Source organism: Thamnophis sirtalis, unplaced genomic scaffold (genome assembly GCF_051295495.1).
Source record: "Thamnophis sirtalis isolate CommonGarterSnake01/CBP01778 unplaced genomic scaffold, rThaSir2_p1.2 scaffold_4, whole genome shotgun sequence".
NCBI classification, from domain to species: domain Eukaryota; kingdom Metazoa; phylum Chordata; class Lepidosauria; order Squamata; family Natricidae; genus Thamnophis; species Thamnophis sirtalis.
Window position 1 is genome coordinate 82,168,630 of NW_028261384.1, and position 19,923 is coordinate 82,188,552.

The 19,923-nt window shown below is 34.5% G+C and overlaps 1 protein-coding gene across 4 annotated transcripts in view; it reads left to right on the top strand.

The window, feature by feature from the left end:
- The window catches only part of BRD9 (bromodomain containing 9), a 63,814-nt gene that overhangs the window by 28,915 nt on the left and 14,976 nt on the right, over window positions 1-19,923 (top strand). For 2 of the 4 annotated variants that reach the window (XM_087713188.1, XM_087713189.1), the window contains exons 5-9: window positions 5,091-5,235; window positions 8,827-8,937; window positions 10,882-11,057; window positions 14,564-14,696; window positions 15,970-16,045. In XM_087713188.1, the coding sequence (XP_087569314.1) occupies window positions 5,091-5,235; window positions 8,827-8,937; window positions 10,882-11,057; window positions 14,564-14,696; window positions 15,970-16,045 (641 nt within the window). The remainder of the gene's footprint in view (window positions 1-5,090; window positions 5,236-8,826; window positions 8,938-10,881; window positions 11,058-14,563; window positions 14,697-15,969; window positions 16,046-19,923) is intronic. The other 2 variants (XM_087713190.1, XM_087713191.1) reach the window with 2 other exon arrangements.

Below are 19,923 nucleotides of genomic sequence, written 5' to 3' on the forward strand. Positions count from 1 at the left end.
GCCTCATGGGTCTTCCTCCCTAGGGACGTGCAGGCTTTGGTACGTCCCATTCTTGATACTCCTTCCCCCTCACTATGGAGAAAGGGCGTTGGTACTTACCTGATACGCCTCTTCTCATAGTGGGGGGAGGAGTATCCAGTCCCTCCCTGACTATGTTTGTACGACTAAGTTCAATCATGAGAGGACAAAGTCAACCCATTCTGGATACTCCTCCCCCCACTATGAGAAGAGGCGTATCAGGTAAGTACCAACACCCTTTTCAATTCAATTGTATAGAATGTGAAGGATGTGTGTTTGTGTTTTATTTTTATAATCATAATGTATACTGAAGATGTCATTTAATTTCATTGTACAAGGTGCAATGACAATAAAACAAACTAAAAAAGAAATTCTAGTTCCAATTCTGGCATAGGTCAAGGACTTTCCATATCTCATCAGTTGCTCTCTGAGGGGGGCTCATTCTTCACGTCTTCCTCATCTATCTCATCCTACCCCAAACACTAATTCTAGCAGATGGGAAAGAAAACTATCAAGCAAATAAATTCACTGGAAGGATAACTTAATCAAAGAATTAGTGGGAGGGAACAAAGAATGTTTAATCATCACAATTTGTGTGTCAGTTTCATCTGAAATTCCCCCATCCTTATGAACTGCCTTCAAAATTACTAGAGTTTATCTCCCAGGATGAAGAAACTTGACTTTCGGTCATGTCCAATTTCCCATTTGTGTTTGATGTATAAAAGAAGAGAGAGAAACCTTCCAATTCTGCTGTGCTATGCTTGTCTATTAAACTTGGCAAGCTCTTCAGGCAAGGAAGATGGGGAAAGATTGTATGCCTTTCTGATGGATGAGATGAGAATTTTCCTTCTGATGGATCAGATAATGTGACAGAATACAGATCTGGCTTTTAGAAGGGAAAAGAAAGCAATGAAATGTTAAAAGGAAGGAAATTGCAATTCTGTCCTGAGAAAGTGGAATGTATTAAATAAATACTCCAAATAACCTCACCAATTTATTTGATATAAGATGGGACAGATAGAAACTCTGAGAAGCTTTAATGATTGTATTATGGTATCCTACAACAATGAAGAACATTTCTGGAATTTTTTATGCTTTAACTTTATCTATATTGAAAGCCTGTTAAAAGTCACTGGATTGTTTGGTAATGTAAGTGTTGAAGGCATCTAGCTCATAAAAAGAAAAACTAGAAGGAGGAATATTGTATTAGGGACCTGTTGCAGACCCCCAAATGATTCAGAACAACTTTAGGAGGATAAATAAAACGTTAAAAATCTATGAGGACATCTCTTGAAAAATTTATTGTGCCATAAACAAGATGCCAGATAATTTCTGACTTCTCTTTGCCTTTTTCTTTTTTCTTTCCTTGCCCTTTTCAAAAGGTAGAGTTTGCAATCTTGGATTCATTAATTGATTTATTGGTTACATTTATATGATGTCCATTATATTGTCAAGCAACTCTGTGCTTTGATCTATACTACCAGAGACAGTGGAATTATAGAATAACAGAATTGGAAGGGACCTTGCAGGTCTTCTAGTCCAACCCCCTGCTTAGGCAGGAAACCCTATACCATGTCAGACAAATGATTATCCAATCTCTTCTTAAAAACTTCCATTGTTGGAGCATTTACAACTTCCAGAGGCAAGTTGTTCCACTGATTAATTGTTCTGTCATGAAATTTCTTCTTAGTTCTAGGTTGCTTCTCTCCTTGATTAGTTTCCACCCATTGCTTAATAGTTGATTGAAAATCTCAAAGTAGTGGGAACTTTGGAGGAAAAATGATTATTGTTAGAATTCTTGATTTTTACAATTACATAGATTTTAAAAAACTAGAACTTGGATTTTCAGAAGGCCAATTTTAATAACTTGGAGAAATAATAAAATATTCTGGGGATAAAATCCTAAAACCAAATAAGTTGTAATTGTTAGAAATTTCTTGGTGCAGCAGTTGAAGATGCTGAGCTTGTCAGCTGGAAAACTGACAGCCTGGTTCAAGATCCATAGTGCCATGCAATGCCCCACTTCCTGCCCATCTAACAATACGAAAGCAATCAAATGTAAGTAGTTTAATAGACACTACTTTTGTGGAAAGGCAAAGTATTCTGTGTAGGGAGATAGCCATGCTGGTCATATGACCACGGGGAAATTTCTTCAGACAATGCTGACTCCCTTGGCCATAAATAGATGGAAACATCTAAATAAGCCAATATGTTTAAATATGCAGATTGCAAAGAAGTAAATATAAATAAGACTCCTTATAGAAAATGGAAGAAAGGCTAACAGCCAAGGAAGTCTAAACTCAGCCCTTCAAGTAAGGACAGGTCATGAAACAGAACAACTGTTTCAATAATTCTACTTTACTATTGTAGGTTGTAGTAAAAATAGGCTATTGAAAGTTTGGTAGAGTATCCCTTTGTCCCTTTTTATACCAAACAGAATCATGGCAGGTTAATTTAAGTTTATTTCTCATGCCTTTTTCTTTCTTAAGATTGAATTGTCATTTATCAATCCTTCTATTTCTTCATCATAATTGTACTGATACTCCACTATATCTACAGTAACTGTATGAAGTTTCAGCCCAGTAGGTATGAGGTCAGGAAAGCTAAGCTAGCAAGAGAGACAAAATTCATCAATAAAGATTTTAAAAATATGTAAGAAGAAAACGATAACAGAGGCTTACTGCCTATTTCAACCAGAAAAAAAATTAAGATGAGCAAGAAAAAATAGAGGAACTCAATTCCTATTTTGCCTTTGTCTTTACATCTAAAGGATCTAGTGATTTGTGTAGCATTTGAGGAGTCCTGGAGAACTGGCTGGGGGTGCCAGAGGATTGGAGATGTCTCCCTGCTCAAGAAAGGAAAAATAGAAGATCCTAGTGATTATTGAACAGTGATCCTAGCGTCAATACTTGGAAAGATATGTTAGAGCAGATAATAAAGCCAATCATTTGTAAGTTTTTTACAAACAATGTTGTCATTTGCTAAGAGTCAGCATGACTTTTTCAAAAGTAGGCCATTTGAGACAATTGTTATTTTCTTTAATGAGGCAACTATTTTTTTTTCCTGGGGGACTGCAACAAATACAATTTATGGTGATTTTAGCAACTTTTAACAAGGTTCCACATTTCATTGACAGAGAGCTAAAGTATGATTTGGAGGGTTCTACAGTAAAGTCGATCACAATTGACTACCAGTATACTCAGAGTCAACATGCATATCTCTTGGGCCAATACTATTCAATATTTTAGATAATGGAATTGGTAGTTGGTAATTGGTGACTACTGGTCACAAAATGGAATGACTGACCAACCTGGGAAAATAGAACAAGATTGCATTCTAATCTGGACAAGCTGAAAAACATGGATAAGAACAACAAAGTATCCTTCAGTAGGGATAAATCTAAGTTATAAAGTTTAGTGGAAAATATTTGCATACATAAAAGTTGGGGGAGTTTTAGCTTAGAGACACTCCTTTGAAAAAAAATTGATTATGATCATTGCCAACAACTTGCATTTGAATAAGAAATGTAAGTCAGCTTTTAGAAGGACTTATGCAATTCTGGGCTGCATTAAAGTCATTGCATGACAAATGTGTGAAATATTTATTTCCTTCTATTCCGAACTAGTACAATCATATCTGGAATTCTGTTATGATTCTGGACATGGCCAAAAGATATTGGTAATTTAGAATAAATTCAGAGGAGGGTGACAAATACAATACAGAGACTTCAGAATATACTCAAGAAAAAACAAAAAATATCAGTTTAGAGAAAAGAGAAAATATAATAACATTGTTTAGAGGTGGTATTCAGCAGGTTCTGACCAGTTCTGAAAAACCAGTAACGGAAATTTTGAGTAGTTCGGAGAACCAGTAAATACCACCTCTGACTGGCCCTGCCCCCATCTCTTCTCTGCCTCCCAAGTCCCAGCTGATCAGGAGGAAATGTGGATTTGCAGTAACCTTTCCCTGGAGTGGGAAGGAAATTGAGATTTTACAGTATCCTTCCCCTGCCACACCCACCAAGGTACGCCCAGCAAGCCATGCCACACCCACAGAACCGGTAGTAAAAGAATTTGAGTCCCACCACTAGTTTATGTACATATAGAAGGATGTCAAAGGTCAGGAACTCTACAACATAGAAAGTAGATCCAGAAATAGGTTGCAGCTATGTAGATTTCATTTAAATATGAAGACAATCTTCTGTAAGATCAATAGAACAATATAACAATTTCTTTAAGTAGCTTATCCATTTTATGGGAAAGTTCTCAAGATTTTGATCCATTAGGAAATATTGGACTTTATGATTCTTGTGGTTTCAACTCTACATTTTTATGATTCTAGGATACTTTTCACGCACATAACTTTCTCTCAGGAAAGTGGAGTTGATTTGCTGGCAAAGGAATAGAAAGATCTGACAATTTTGAAGAGAGGTTGAAGGAAGAAAGAGATTGCTGCTGAACTAAAAATGGATTCTGGGCAGCATTGGCTACTGCAACTTGTTTGTTCCAGGGGAACCCAAGACCATTAAAGCAGTCCAAAGGAGAATGGAATAAAAATAGAGTGTATATGATTCAAAAATCATCAGAAAAGGAAGATGGGATCTGAAAGCATGTCTTTTTGGTGCAGGTGGTCCTAGGAAGGAGGATTTATGTAGTTGAATATAATAGACTCCATCTTAGCTGCCTGAAAGGGATTTCCAGTCAGTGAATGTAAGCCCTTAATCTGGATAGAGAGGATTGTAGAAATACTATGCAAAGTTCTGCTTTTTGTTTTATTCTACTTTCATTAGGAACAAACATAGAAGGAGGCTTTTTGTCCCAAGTTCGAACCCCTCAGCTGGAAATAATGGCATACGCTGAATATTTGTTATTCTCAAATATTTATTTGTAGTACATGCTCTAAGATTTTTGGCACTTTGATGGGTTAGAAATTGTATTTCAGTTCTTTATGTTTTCCATTCCTTGGCTTTGCCTTCGGATATTGCATATTGCAGAAAGTTGTTAATTGATATCATTAACATAGTATGACAATATTATACCTAAATATAATATTCTGTGCTGTTTTTTTTTTAGGAAGGATCCTCATGGTTTCTTTGCTTTTCCAGTCACGGATGCTATTGCTCCTGGCTATTCCATGATAATAAAACATCCTATGGATTTTGCTACCATGAAAGAAAAAATTGCAGCAAATGAGTACAAATCAGTAACAGAATTCAAGGTAAATTAATGGAGATTTATTAACCCAATATTAATGTTCATATGAATCTTTGTTTTCTCTGTAACAAAGATAAGATTCCAGGGATAGACATAGAAATCTTTGTATTCTACAGGAATGTGCTTCAACCTAAAAAAATCAAAGCCATTCAGTGAGTTCAATGTATTATATTTCTACTTGTCCTACATATATGCATTTTATAAACTATAAAAATTATTTTAAGGTTATAGCAGTCTTCTAATAACTTGGCACCTTCATTTTTTATTATTTTTCAGATTTCCCCTATAACTTTGTTGGCAAATTGTTTAATCCCCCCCCTTAAATGTATTAAAAAATAGGACAAAAGTAAATAGTAAAATGAAATTCTTGTTTGGTTCTTGGAAGCATCTTCTTTCTACCTCTTTTTCTGCTTTTGCCAAAATAATGTCTATATTTCATACTTTTCTTCCCTTTTCAGTCAAATTATTCTCTAAACAAACTTGCCTCATAGACGTCGTCTTCTTCTTTCTCCTCCTCCTCCTCTCCTTCTTATTCCAGAGAAAAAGTAATCAAGAACTCTATACTCAAGAAATAACATTGATATTCCTTGAATGGATGAGTAATTAAATTTTCACTGATAGTTCTGATCTAGACTAGTTAATAGAATATTCTGTTTTAATCTATCTTTTGCATCAACATTAGAATATTATATAAAGTTTAGAAGTAAATAAAATAATATAATCTGCAAGTAAAATTTGGGTTCAATTAAGTATATACTATTCTGAATAAATATTGTTTTCCTCATTAATAATTGTTTTTCATGCTGGCATATTTCTATCAAGTTCAGGAACCAATATTTCACTAAAATCTCTCTCTCTTTTCACTTATCATTAACACACATATTCAAATGTTGAGAACAATCAAATAACATAATAAGGGAATCTAAATTAGGTTTATTAGATCCATAAACATTAAGTATAGTTATACTAACATATAAAATTAAATAAGCCCATTTACATCAGTAATAAATTTCTGTACATCAGTAATTAACTGTTGTACATCAATTCAAAATCTCTTTCAAACTCAAATACTACATCTTTAGCGAAGTATCTGAAGTAAACTTGTTACTCAATCCTTTATTAATATAAATTTATCAATTTCTATTAAATGAGTCTTCTGTAGATAAGTAATATCTATTCTTAATTATTTTATATATGATAATATATAAGTTTATATATTATAAGTGTATATAAGTTGTGTATATAATATCACAATTTTTTACATTAAGATTAACTTCATAAATTTTATTTTCATCCACTTACCAATATTCTCCTGATACCAATTCACTTGATGAGCACTTAATAAGTATCTAATAATTACCTTTTTATTTTTAAATATTTAGCATATTTTCTAGTGTTGCTTACAGACAGTCTCAATTTAATATTCAAATATTACATATATAATTTTAAAAAAACATGATGATGGCATAAAAAATTAAAAACAAGAGATTGAAAAAGTGCTAAAATAGAAAATAGAATACATATAAGTTAAAAGAATGAATGCATAACCCTTTTAACTATAGGAACAACAGTTGTTGTCATCTAAGTATCTGTTATTTCAGGATTTCTCAAATACTAAAGGTGTGACAGGTCATCAATCACATTAATAGAATAGAATTTCAGATTTGGAAGGGACCTTGCAGGTGTTCTAGTCCAACCCTCTGTTCAAGCAGGAGACTTTATATTATTCCAGACAAATGACTGAACAGTCTCTTTTTAAAAGCCTTCAGTGATGAAGCACCCACAATATTTGAAGCAAACTATTCCTTTGGTTAATTGTTCTCACTGTAAGGAAATTTCTCCTTAGTTGTAGATTGTTCCTGTCCTTGATTAGTTTCTGTCCATTGTTTCTTGTCTTGCTTTCTGGTGCTTTGGAAAATATATTGACTCCTTCTTCTTTGTGACAGCCCCTCAATTATTGGAACACTCTCATGTCAGCCCTAGTCCTTCTTTTCATTAGACTAGACATACCTATTTCTGCAATTGTTCATGTTTTAGCCTCCTTCATATGTTTTAACCTTCATAAGAATGTATATTATGTTACATTATATTGTTATTATTCGTATTATATAATACTATTATATATGCATGCCCTTTCTACTGCATATTTCTGTAAATCTCAAGCTGCAGTCTTGCCTTTCAGTTTCTTGATGGAATGAAATTTTGAACAGACATAAAAATAGTAATTAAGTAACTATCTTCTTTTCTTAACCATTAGCATTTTGCCCTTTTCTCTGAATAACTAGTATCTTGGCTGCTTTCTCTTCAATATTTTTAAAGAAATCTTTTTGATTTGATTTGATTTCTTAGCATCTAACTAACATCAGTTCATTTTGAGCTTTGTTTTCATGACATCCCCTATATTGTCCCAGGCTATATACTTGTATATTTGTGACCTCTCTTCTTTCCATTTTTTGTATATTTGTATATGTTTCAAATTTTCATTATTTTTTAAAATTAAACCACATTGTTTCTTAAATCTCCATTTTTCTCTTCTTATTGGAATTTTTTGTACAGGTACAATTAGTCCTAGACTTAAAACAGTTCATTTAGTGACCATTCAAACTTGCAATGGCACTGAAAAAAATGATAAATTTTTCACATTTATCACCATTGCATCACCCCCATGGTTAAGGGATCAACATTCGGGCACTTGGTAGCTGACTCATATTTATGATTATTACAGTGTCCCAGAGTCATGTGACCACCTTTTTCAACCTTCTGACAAGCAAAGTCAATCAGGAAGCCAGATTCACTTAACAATCATGTTACTAAGTTAACAGTTGCAATGATTCACTTAACGACTGTAGCAAGAAAGGTTGTAAAATGGGGAAAACCTCACTTAAATGTCTTACTTAGTAACACATTTTTTTTGGCTCAATTATAGTCATAAGTCATGGACTACCTGTAGTCCTAAAGTTATAGCTGGTCATTTAATATGTTTGAATTACAATTGCCTCATAAAATGGTGCTTTACAACCTGTTAAGCATTTCTGGCTATTATAAAATGTTGCCCATGCGTCCCCATGATCATGTGATTGCAATCTTGGTGCTTGTCAGCCTATTTGCACTTATATGGGATTGTCAAGCACCATGCAAATATGTGATTACTATTTGCAATCTTTTCTGCTAGCTTCCTCAGAAAATCATTGGGGAAGTTAGTTGCATGCTGGTTACACCTGCTGAGAGAACTCTCTCTCATTCTGTCTGAAAGAGCTGCCTGCTGAGGATGGAACCTGAAATCCTTTGGCAGGCAGCTCTTTCAGTCAGCCACTAGAGATGAGACAGAGATGAAATCCAAGTAAAGAGCAGGGAGGCAGTACAGTAAAAAGTATGGGTGGATTGAGTTGTTGGGATCCTGGGAACACATGAGTGTCTCTGTTTCTCAAGAGCTGAAAATCCTGCTGACATCCTTACAGGAAGGATTTTCAGCTCCTGTGTGGAGGCTGCCAGGGTATTCCCTGCCTGTTTACATTTTAAGATTCTACTGAAATTGAATTTCTTAGGATATAAACAGTTTTGAAAATATAGCAATAATTATGTTTATGTTTTCCAGGCAGATTTTAAACTGATGTGTGACAATGCAATGACTTACAACAGACCAGATACCGTGTATTACAAATTGGCTAAAAAGATTCTCCATGCTGGCTTTAAGATGATGAGCAAAGTAAGACAACTACAACAGAGAACATATTGGGACCAAAAATATAGATTAACATTTGTAGATGATTACAATATGACATTGTTTTATACTTCTGATTTAGATTTAGTTTCAAAAAGGAGATTCAGGTAAACGGGTATGTGAATGTTTAGTACAACAATTGCTGATATACTGCATTCATACTTCCACGTGCTCTTAAACATTTAACTTTACTTTAAATAAAGTATTCTACTGTAGGTTGATTATTTATCACCCTAGAGGCTAGACTGTCTTTATAAAATAAAATTGGAAATTAAAGGAATTTGGATTTGCTCTTAGTGTTGGCTTTTCAGACTGCTGGATTTACTAAAGGTCTCATTGACATTTCCATTATACATCTCTTTTCTTTTAAACTGAATACTACTCTTTTAAGAATTGGTTTATTCTTAAGATAAAAATGTTAAACTGAAGCTTTCACTGAAGAAGTAAACATTGTCCTATTAGAATAAATTTGGAATTATTCTAGAATGTTAAGCATTTTGCTATTTTTATGTTTCTTTCCCTAAAATATTGGAAGAAATGCATACATACTCTTTATTTTAAAGCTGTTTGATTATATATTTAATGAATCCCTAAATACAGTACCTATTTCTTCACCTACTGAATAGTATAATGGAAATGTTTATATAAAATGAGTGAAAGGTGGATCTGTGTAACACATATTTATTATAAAGGTGAAACTCGAAAAATTAGAATATCGTGCAAAAGTTAATTTATTTCAGTAATGCAACTTAAAAGGTGAAACTAATATATGAGATAAGATTCATTACATGCAAAGCAAGATAGTTCAAGCCGTGATTTGTCATAATTGTGATGATTATGGCGTACAGCTCATGAAAACCCCAAATCCATCATCTCAGAAAATTAGAATATTATATGCAATCAATAAAACAAGGATTGCACATAGAACAATATTGGACCTCTGAAAAGTATAAGCATGCATATGTACTCACTACTTGGTTTGGGCCCCTTTTGCAGCAATTACTGCCTCAGTGTGGCGTGGCATGGAAGCTATCAGCCTGTGGCACTGCTGAGGTGTTATGGAAGACCAGGATGCTTCTATAGTGTTTGCTGGCCAATCAAGCACAGTAATCCAACAGTCATTGAACCAGATTTTGGTGCTTTTGGCAAAAGTTGCTCTCATCAGAAAAGAGGACTTTGTGCTTCATTAAGACCAGGGTCAACGCAGCCGTCTACCAGGAGATTTTGGAGCACTTTATGCTTCCTTTCGCAGATGAGCTTTATGGGGATACTAACTTCATTTTCCAGCTACCCACACTGCCAAAAGCATCAAAACCTGGTTCAATGACTGTGGGATTACTGTGTTTGATTGACCAGCAAACTCGCCTGACCTGAACCCCATAGAGAATCTATGGGGCATTGCAAGAGAAAGATTGCAAAGATTATTGATTGCATGTAATATTATAATTTTATAAGATTGTGGATTTGGGGTTTTCATGAGCTGTACGCCATAATCATCACAATTATGACAAATCACAGCTTGAACTATCTTGCTTTGCATGTAATGAGTCTATCCCATATATTCGTTTCACATTTTAAGTTGCATTACTGAAATAAATGAACTTTTGCGCAATATTCTAATTTTTTGAGTTTCACCTGTAATACTATATTTCAAAATAATAAAAACTTACTTCAAACTGAACAATTGATTATCTTTTATGAAGATTGTGTACAGGTAGGTGGCCATTTGTATGTATGGTTTCCCTTCTGAAATAGGTTGCAGGTGTTCCGGTGTCATGCTGCTCATGATTGAATCACCTTGCATCCTCATTGAAGATGTAGTTCTTAGGTGCAAAGCCATGGCCATTCCCATCCCATCCCATCATCATAGCATCTTCGCTATGAGGGAAAGGTGTAAAGTCCCTGCTGCTCTGTCCTTTCTAATTCTAGGAACGGCTGTTAGCTTTGAAGCGCAGCATGTCGTTTATGCAGGACATGGATTTTTCTCAGCAGGCAGCTCTTTTGGGCGATGAAGATCCAGCTGTTGAAGATCCAGTGCCCGAAGTTGTTCCTGTGCATGTAGAGACTACCAAGAAATCCAAAAAGCCAAGTAAAGAAGTTATTAGGTAAATGTTGGAGGAAGTGTTTTGCTCTTTTGTGCCTTTATTTGCAGGTTAACATCCCTATTTTTGGAATGAATTAATTAAATCATCAGTTTATAACATTGAAATACTAGGCACAATATATAATTGTTTTTCAAGGACTTTAAGCATCTTGGGGATCTTAAGCAGAATCATTATGCATCCCTGCAGTTCTTTCTAGAGTTTACAGTCAGTATAAGTAGCACTTGATAAATATTTTGAAAATGAGCTGAAATAATTGAAAGAGATGAGCACACAATATTCCTTCCATTCATTGTAAGTTTTCCACATGAGCCAGAAAAAAGATACACTTGTAAGGGGTGCTTTAATTTTAATCAGCTCACTTAATAAATCTGCCACAACTTTTTGGAGAATGGAATAGAAGTGAAAAGAGAGATATTGTTTTAATGAATAGCAGCATGACATGTATTCATTCTTATGCAAGAATTAAAACAGTTCTTCAAAATTATTTTTAAAATTAGAGGTCTTGGTGCCACCTGAGCTTTCTTGTTTTTTTGAAGACATTTCATTACTCAAACTAGATAATGTCATCAGTGCTAGTAAGGACTGCTGTTTGCTGTCAGTTTATATTCAAGTGGTTTGCTTGTCACTGTTGCTGAGGATAGTCTTAGAGATTCTTTGGTTGGGCTGTTGGCTGTTGGCTCCTTTGGCAATTTCTCCTCTTAACATTTTTAACTCTTATACATATTACTTTATATTTTAATATTTTCTTGTACATTGCTCAGAGCCTCTCTTTGAAGGAGATAAATGATTAAGAAAAATTTAAAAATGAAAAAAAATCATTGAGGTATCCTGTCTAATTCTATTGGATATCATCCATAACTTCAATGTTAAAACCTGTTGCTTGATATATGCATTACATACTTTCAAAGATATGGAGCACCAGCGAATTTCCAGAGGACTGGAAAAGAACTGATGTAATTCCCATCTTCAAAAAAGGAAAACAAAAATAGATGCAGGAAACTACCGACCTATTGGCTTGACCTCAATACTTGGGAAGATTCTGGAAAAGATAACGAATCAACGAACACCTAGAGGCAAACAAAATCATAACCAAAAACTAACGGGTTTGTCAAAAACAGATCATGCCAGACCAATCTTATTGAATTCTTTGACAAAGTGACAAAATTAGTTAATTAGAGGAATGCTATGGCTAAAATGTGGGTTAGACTGTAGACAGTATCACCATCAGATGGATTCATAACTAGCTGACTAACCGCATTCAAAGTGTAGTCCTCAATGGAATTGTATTTACATGAAGGGAAGTATGCAGTAGGGTACCCCAAGGCTCTGTTTTAGGCTCAAGGCTCTGCAACATCTTCATCAGTTTGGATGAGAGAATAGATAGGGAATTCATCAAATTTGCAGACCACACCAACCTGGCAGGAATAGCCAACACTCCAGAAGATAGGTTTAAGATACATTAGGATCTTGACAAACTTGAAAATTGGGTACTATCTAACAAAATGGAATGCAATGGTGAAAAAAGTAAGGGTATACATTGGGCAAGAAAAACAAAATGCACAGGTATATTACTACTATGGTCAATAGTAGTAACAGTGACAGGGATTTTGGAGTCCTAGTGGACAATAAATATGAGCCAGCAGTATTCTTGTTGTTAGTTGCAAAGTCATGTCCGACTCCTCATAACCCCATGGACAACGTTCCTCCAGGCCTTCTTGTATGCTAGAGCTGCCAAAAATGCCAACACAGTTCTAGGCTGCATTAACAGAGGGATAGAATTAAGATCACTTAAAGCGTTGATATCACTTTATAATACCTTGGTAAGGCCACACCTGGAATACTGCATCCAGTTTTGGTCAACACGATGTAATAAAGATGTTGATATTTTAGGAAGAGTGCAGAGAAGAGCAACAAAGATAATTAGGAGACTGGAGGCTAAAACATATAAAGACTGGTTGGTGGAATTGGGTATGTTTAGTTTAATGAAAAGTAGGACTAGGGATGACATGACAGCAGTGTTCCAAGGAGTTCCAATATCTCAGAGGTTGCCACAAAGTAGAGGCAGTCATTTTCCAAAGTACCTGAGGACAGAACAAGAAGCAAATGATGGAAACTGATCAAGGAGAGAAACAAACTAGAACTAAGAAGAAATTTCCTGACAATTACAACAATTAATCAATAAAACAACTTGTCTCTAAAAGTTGTGAATGCTCCAACACTGGGCATTTTAAAGAAGGCATTGGACAACCATTTGTCTGAAATGGTATAGGATTTCCTGTCTGAGCAGAGTTGGATTAGAAGACCTCACTTCCAACTCCGTCATTTTGTTATTTTTTCCACTGTCAAATTCCTTATCAACATTTGAGTTTTCTCTTTATTAATCTGGTAACTTGACTCTGAACCATATTGTTTTACCTGCTCCATCACTAATTTTAAAGAGTGTTTAGGGTGAGCAATTTAAATACAATATCATTAGCAAATGGTAATTTTCATTTATATTCTTTTATATTGAAATTTTGCTCTTTTAGTATAGCTAGTAGGCTATGGTTCTCATGCCAATAAAGATAGGGGATTATCCTTGTCCCCTTTGATATAATATATTGCTTTGAAATAAAAACATTTACTTCAATTTTGATGCTTATTTTTTTTTATAAATGTATGAATATAAGAGAATTATCCCCAACCTATTTTTTTTTCAAAACTGCAAACATAAAAGCCCATGTCATATTGTCAGAGTTTTGTTTAGCAGCAACAAATATCATGGCCTACTTTTAATTTTTCTGGTATGTGTTATTGATAATATTTAAATTATATATAATATTATTCCAGATATATTTCTTTGAGGCAAATCTGTCTAGTCAAAATGTATCATTTCAGCTAAAAACCACCTAGAGTCACTTTGGGTAGCGAGACAAGTGTCATATAAATTTAATAAATAAATGACTATTTAAACTCAGCAAAAATTGTTGAAAAAGCTTATAATTCACTATCAGTAAAATGTAGGTCTATGGTTCAGAATGAGTTAGATCAGATAATCCAGAACACAGCAGCATGGATAGTTATGAGCATACCACAATATTATTATGTAATTCCTTTGCTTCATGGTTACCCACTAGGCTTTTGGGTATAATTCAGGGTGCTAATTATCAGCAATAAAAATTTTGTATCATAAAGCCTGGATGTCTGAACTTCCATCTCCTTAAATCTTCCACAAACTTTAAAGCTGGATCTTCTGCTAGGGTTTGGATTTAGTTAAGAAGTAGACTCTTGGTGGGAATGATATATGGTGAGAGGATGCTTGGTTTTATTCTCAAAGACAGCTTTGCTGTTGCTGTTCAGGTGGGATATTAAAATTAAAAAATATAGTAAGATGAAAAGAATTTGATTTACCCAGGAAATTCATTATATTTACCTAGTGGTCATAAAACTCAATGGCTTAGAATCTATTTGTGGAGAGGGAGGGTATTTGATTTGTTATTTATTTAATAACATATGCTTTGTTATAGCTGTATATTTGAACCAGAAGGAAATGCATGCAGTCTGACAGACAGCACAGCTGAAGAACATGTCCTGGCCTTGGTAGAGCACGCAGCAGATGAAGCACGGGATCGAATCAACCAGTGTCTCCCAAACAGCAAGGTCTTGTTCAATTAATTGACATTTTGTTTAGCTAATTTTCACAAGAGTTTTTGCTCAGCTGGACAATAATTTTTACATAGTATTTAATACCTGAATATTTTAATGAGGAGTTTTTATATTAAATTTTTACAATACAGATTAAAAATTACATGTTTTAGACTTTAGTTTGAATATAAGTGGAAATTAAATGACATGTTCTTAAAAATTCTTAAAAATTCAATCGTTTAACCTACATGTTAATGTTGCTTAAGACCATACTCTACATTAAAAAGATTATATTTAAGAGTATAACCAAACTAGAAGAGTTGAAGTTAAAAGTTGATGAACAATATCAGCTGATTGTGTTAATCTAAATGAATATATTGGATAATTCCATTTTTTTCTTCTTTTATTTAGAGCGTTTATGAATACAAATGCTCTATTTTTTAGAACAACATGGAAAATTTTTGTTTCAGTACAATGTTTGAATCCAGTTTCATTGTATATTATATTTAAGAATGGAAATAGTCATATGCTATTAAAAGATTATTTATTAGATTGCATAGACACAGTTCTTCTTCCATTGACACATTCAACATCAGATATTTTTAGTATCTGCTAACATAGTGGTCCCCAAACTTTGCCAATGGAGGGGAGAAGAGAACCAGCCAGGCCATGTGAGTGGCGGGCCAGTGCACATGCGTTCAAGCAGCTTAATTCGACAAATAGTGTGCAGGCACTTGCACATGCATGCACAGTTTCATTAGAAGTTGAGCTGTCCATGCGCACCAGCCAGCCACTTGTGTGTGTGTGGAGCTGCATGTGCATTTGCCCCAATTGACTGCTCGCACAATTGGAACTGCATGCTCGTGTGTGCATTGGCCTACCTATTGTGCAGCCCAGTTCCGAATAGACCAGGGCCCAGGAGTGGGCCACGGCAGTGGTGAAATTCAATTTTTTTTACTACTGGTTCTGTGGGCGTAGCTAGGTGGGCGTGGCAGGGGGAAGTATACTGAAAAATCCTCATTCCCTCCCCACTCCTGGGGAAGGATATTGCCAAATCTCCATTCCCACCCCACTCTGGGGCCAGTCAGAGGTGGTATTTGTCGGTTCTCCGAACTACTCAATTTCTGCTACCGGTTCTCCAGAACCTGCTGAATTTTACCCCTGGTCCACGGCCTGGGAGACGGGGACCCTTGTGCTACCAGATCTGTTAGTATCTGTTAGTATTTACTGATTAAACAGGAAACATTAAAAGAAATTCTGATTGTCCTTTTGTTATACTTAAGTACAGATAGGTTACCTGAAAAAGAATACTGATGGATCTTTGATCTTCAATGTACTCAATCCATCAGATCCTGAAACAGAAGGTACTTTTCAGATAATTTTAATAGTTTATATTTTTAAACATGTTTTTAATTATACATAACTAAGTTTGTGTTTGTACATTTAATTATCCAAAGAAAATGTATAATATTTTCATCTTTATTTAATAGACATAGGTTATTCCATTTGAATATTAAATATGCTGATGTGTTAGAAATGGCAACAAAAAGATTTGCAAACTGAAATATATTTGGTGAGCTAATATTTGAAGGCTTTTGGCTAATATTCTAGTAAGGTCAGAATTAAGTTTAATTTGTGATAAAATATAAATCTACAAGTAACTATATGAATAAAGACTGTGAGCTCTAACTCAAATACCATTAATATTTATTCATTATTTATTTATTTATTCATTCTTTTTTTATGTTTTTGCACTGCCTAGCTCTCTCTGATGTTGCTTATTATGCAACCATTTTACCTAATTAATTAAAAACTGTTCAGTTGCTCCTTAAAAAGTAGATCATAAAGTATAAAGTAGACGATTACTTACTACTAGATAAAATATAAAAATGTGGGTTAGACAGCATAACTACCAGATGGATTCATAACTGGCTGACCAACCACACTCAACATGTAGTCCTCAATGGAACTGCATCTACATGGAGAGAAGTATGCAATGGAGTACCCCAAGGCTCTGTTTTAGGCCCAGTACTCTTCAGCATCTTCTCAATTATTTGGACGAGGGGATAAATGGGGAACTCATCTAAATTGCAGACCATACCAACCTGGCAGGAATAGCCAACATTCCAGATGATAGGCTTAAAATACAGAAGGATCTTGACAAACTTGAACATTGGATGCTATCTAACAAAATGAAATTCAATGGTGAAAAAAGTAAGGTTCTATATTTAGGCAGGAAAAACAAAATGCTCAGGTACAGAATATGTGGTACCTTGCTCAATAGTAGTAACTCTGAGAGGGATCTTGGAATCCTAGTGGACAACCATTTAAATAAGAGCCAGCAGTGTGCAGAAGCTGCTAAAAAAGCCAGCATAGTTCTAGGCTGCATAAACAGAGGGATAGAATCAAGATCACGTGAAGTGTTAATGCCACTTTATAATGGTAAGGCCACACTTGGAATACTGCATTCAGTTTTGGTCGCCACGATGTAAAAAAGATGTGGAGACTCTAAAAAGAGCGCAGATAAGAGCAACAAATATGACTGAAGGATAAAACATATAAAGAAGGATTGCTGTAATTGGGAATGTCTAGTTTAATTTTTTTTAAAGGACTAGAGGTGAACAACTTGCCTTAAGAAGTTGCGAATGCTCCAACACTGGAAGTTCTTAAGAAGATATTGGATAACTATTTGTCTGAAGTGGTGTAGGGTTTCCTGCCTAGGCAGATGGTTGCACTAGAACAGTGTTTTTCAACCACTGTGCCGTGGCACACTAGTGTGCTGTGACATAGTGTAAGGTGTGCCGTGGGAAAAACACTTTATATATAGTCAATATAGGCAAGAGTTAATTTTTTTAAACATTTTCTAATGGTGGTGTGCCTCGTGATTTTTTTTCATGAAAAAAGTGTGCCTTTGCACAAAAAAGGTTGAAAAACACTGCACTAGAAGACCTCCAAGATCCCTTCCAACTCTGTTATTTTATTCTATTAAGCTGAACTTGTGTAGAAGATTATTAAACCTGGCAATAGAATTAAATCTGTATTAGATTCATTCTGACATAGATAATTAGTCTCCAATCCATTTTTCTTCTGCATCACCTTTAAATCATGTTATTGTACTGATGTTAGCATCATCTCAGCATCATGAATAAAAATGCTATATTTTAAAGCAAAAATGCACAGCCATGCAAAGCAATATACTACTAGTTCAACTTGTCCTACAGTTGAGACAAGTATTTCCATTGCTAAACAATGCAGTCATAAAGTAAGATGTCACATTAATATATTACAATTCTGGGACTATCAATTGCTGTCACTAACCAAATATTGTGGGTTGTTAAGTGAGTATCCACCCAAATCCAAGCCTTTCCAGATTTCGTCCCTCCTAGCCCCAAGTTTCAGTAAGATAAAGGACTGTCTCCAAGTCTTCCCATCTGCCTATTCTTTCCTCATTTATTTTTGGAACAGCAAACAACCCCCGAACTTGCATCTCTGGTACTGTTTGCTATGCCCCAAGAAACTACATTAATCAACTAAATCAGTCCCAGCTACAGTTACCCTCGACATCTGCTACTCCACTGCTTCAAATGATCTTCAACATCTTCTTGCTCCTTCTGTTGACAAGGTGTGCCTGGCCTGGCTGCTGAGCTGGGTTTGGCTGCCCCCCAAAAAAATGGCCTCAGAGTCACATTGCTCCAAAATACTCCTTTGTAAAACACTCCTAAAATTCCGCTTTGCAAAAACTCCAGAAAGGACCATCACACAAAAACCAACTCTTGTCTGGGAACTCTTTGCAAAGGAACTGTTTCTGCCTTTTTTCTTTTTCCTCCTTGCTCCCCCCTCCCCCATTTTGGAAGTAAAGCCCTCCCCAGGAGGATTTTTCTCTTTCTTTCTTTCTTTCTTGCTTTCTTGCTTTCTTGCTTTCTTTCTTTCTTTCTTTCTTTCTTTCTTTCTTTCTTTCTTTCTTTCTTTCTTTCTTTTCAAATGGATTGTTTTAGGCTTTCCCCCCATTTTTCTTGCGCAAAGTCAGCCCCAGCCTGGCCAAGGAGAACTATTGAAAAGGGGAAGTTTGGCATCTCTTCAAAAGACAGTCCCTGTGTCACAGCACAAAACCCAGCCCCAACCCACCCTAGCAGTCAGGATACATACATGCTTTCTCAGTAGGGGGAGCAAAAAGAAGGCAAAAGTCAGTTGGCGTCACCTCTTTAAATAAAGCACATGTCTAAAATTGATTGGAACTATCATTTGAAGTTCTTACATAAATCTTTAATTTTATTTTTCATTTTCTTGGATAATCCTAAATTAGGGCTTATATTTCAACATTTATTAGTTAACCCAACAATTTCACTTATTATATGTCAAGCTCTTTCATGTTTATATTGCTAATTATGTTTTAATAATTATTTTAAATGAAAATTTGTGTTTTACATGCTCGGTTTCCCTATTCATTTATTCAATTATGTCAAAATTAACTTGTTAATTAATTTTCTTGCATCAATTTCTCACAGTTAATGCAACGTATTGTCTCTTCCTTTTAGTAAAAGAAATGAATTCTTTAGAAAAACAGTTTCTAAAGTTTATGTCAGTCAGTTCTACAAAGAAGTAGGAAGTCAAAAATCAAATACTTATCTATATTATTTTAGGAGTGTTTTCTTTTTTACATTTATAACTAATAGTATAGTGAAGATTATAAACTAAAATGTATGCTTCCTTTTCAATTCAATGTATACTGCTTATATAAGTAATGTTTTATCGAGCATTAACTGTAAAATTTCAGTCATTATCGGTCCATTTATATATCTTTTTTGAAAATACACCTCTGTTATAATTTTAAAAAACATAAGATCTAACTCATTTATATAACCTAATATTATTTTCTTTTATTTTGTTTATTATCTATAAATCTTTTGCCCCTTTTACTAATTTGTGTAGCTCATTTGTTCCTTACTTTTTGAAAAAGTTACTTTTTAAAAAATATTAATAATTTCTGAATAACCTTTTTAATAATTTCAAGCAAAAGTTCCTAAAATCTGTGATAGAGTTACAAGAGTATCCTCCTGTCTATTAGTTTTAAAAATACAGCTCTGTTATAATTTTAAAAAAAATAACTGAAAAAAGAATTATTTTTGCTTATTTAAATATATAAATAATAACATTTTTAATTTTTGTTCATTATTTAACTTACCTTTTCTGAAGTTCATTTGTTTTTTACTGATACTGTTTAAAACATTAACAGTTTCTGAAT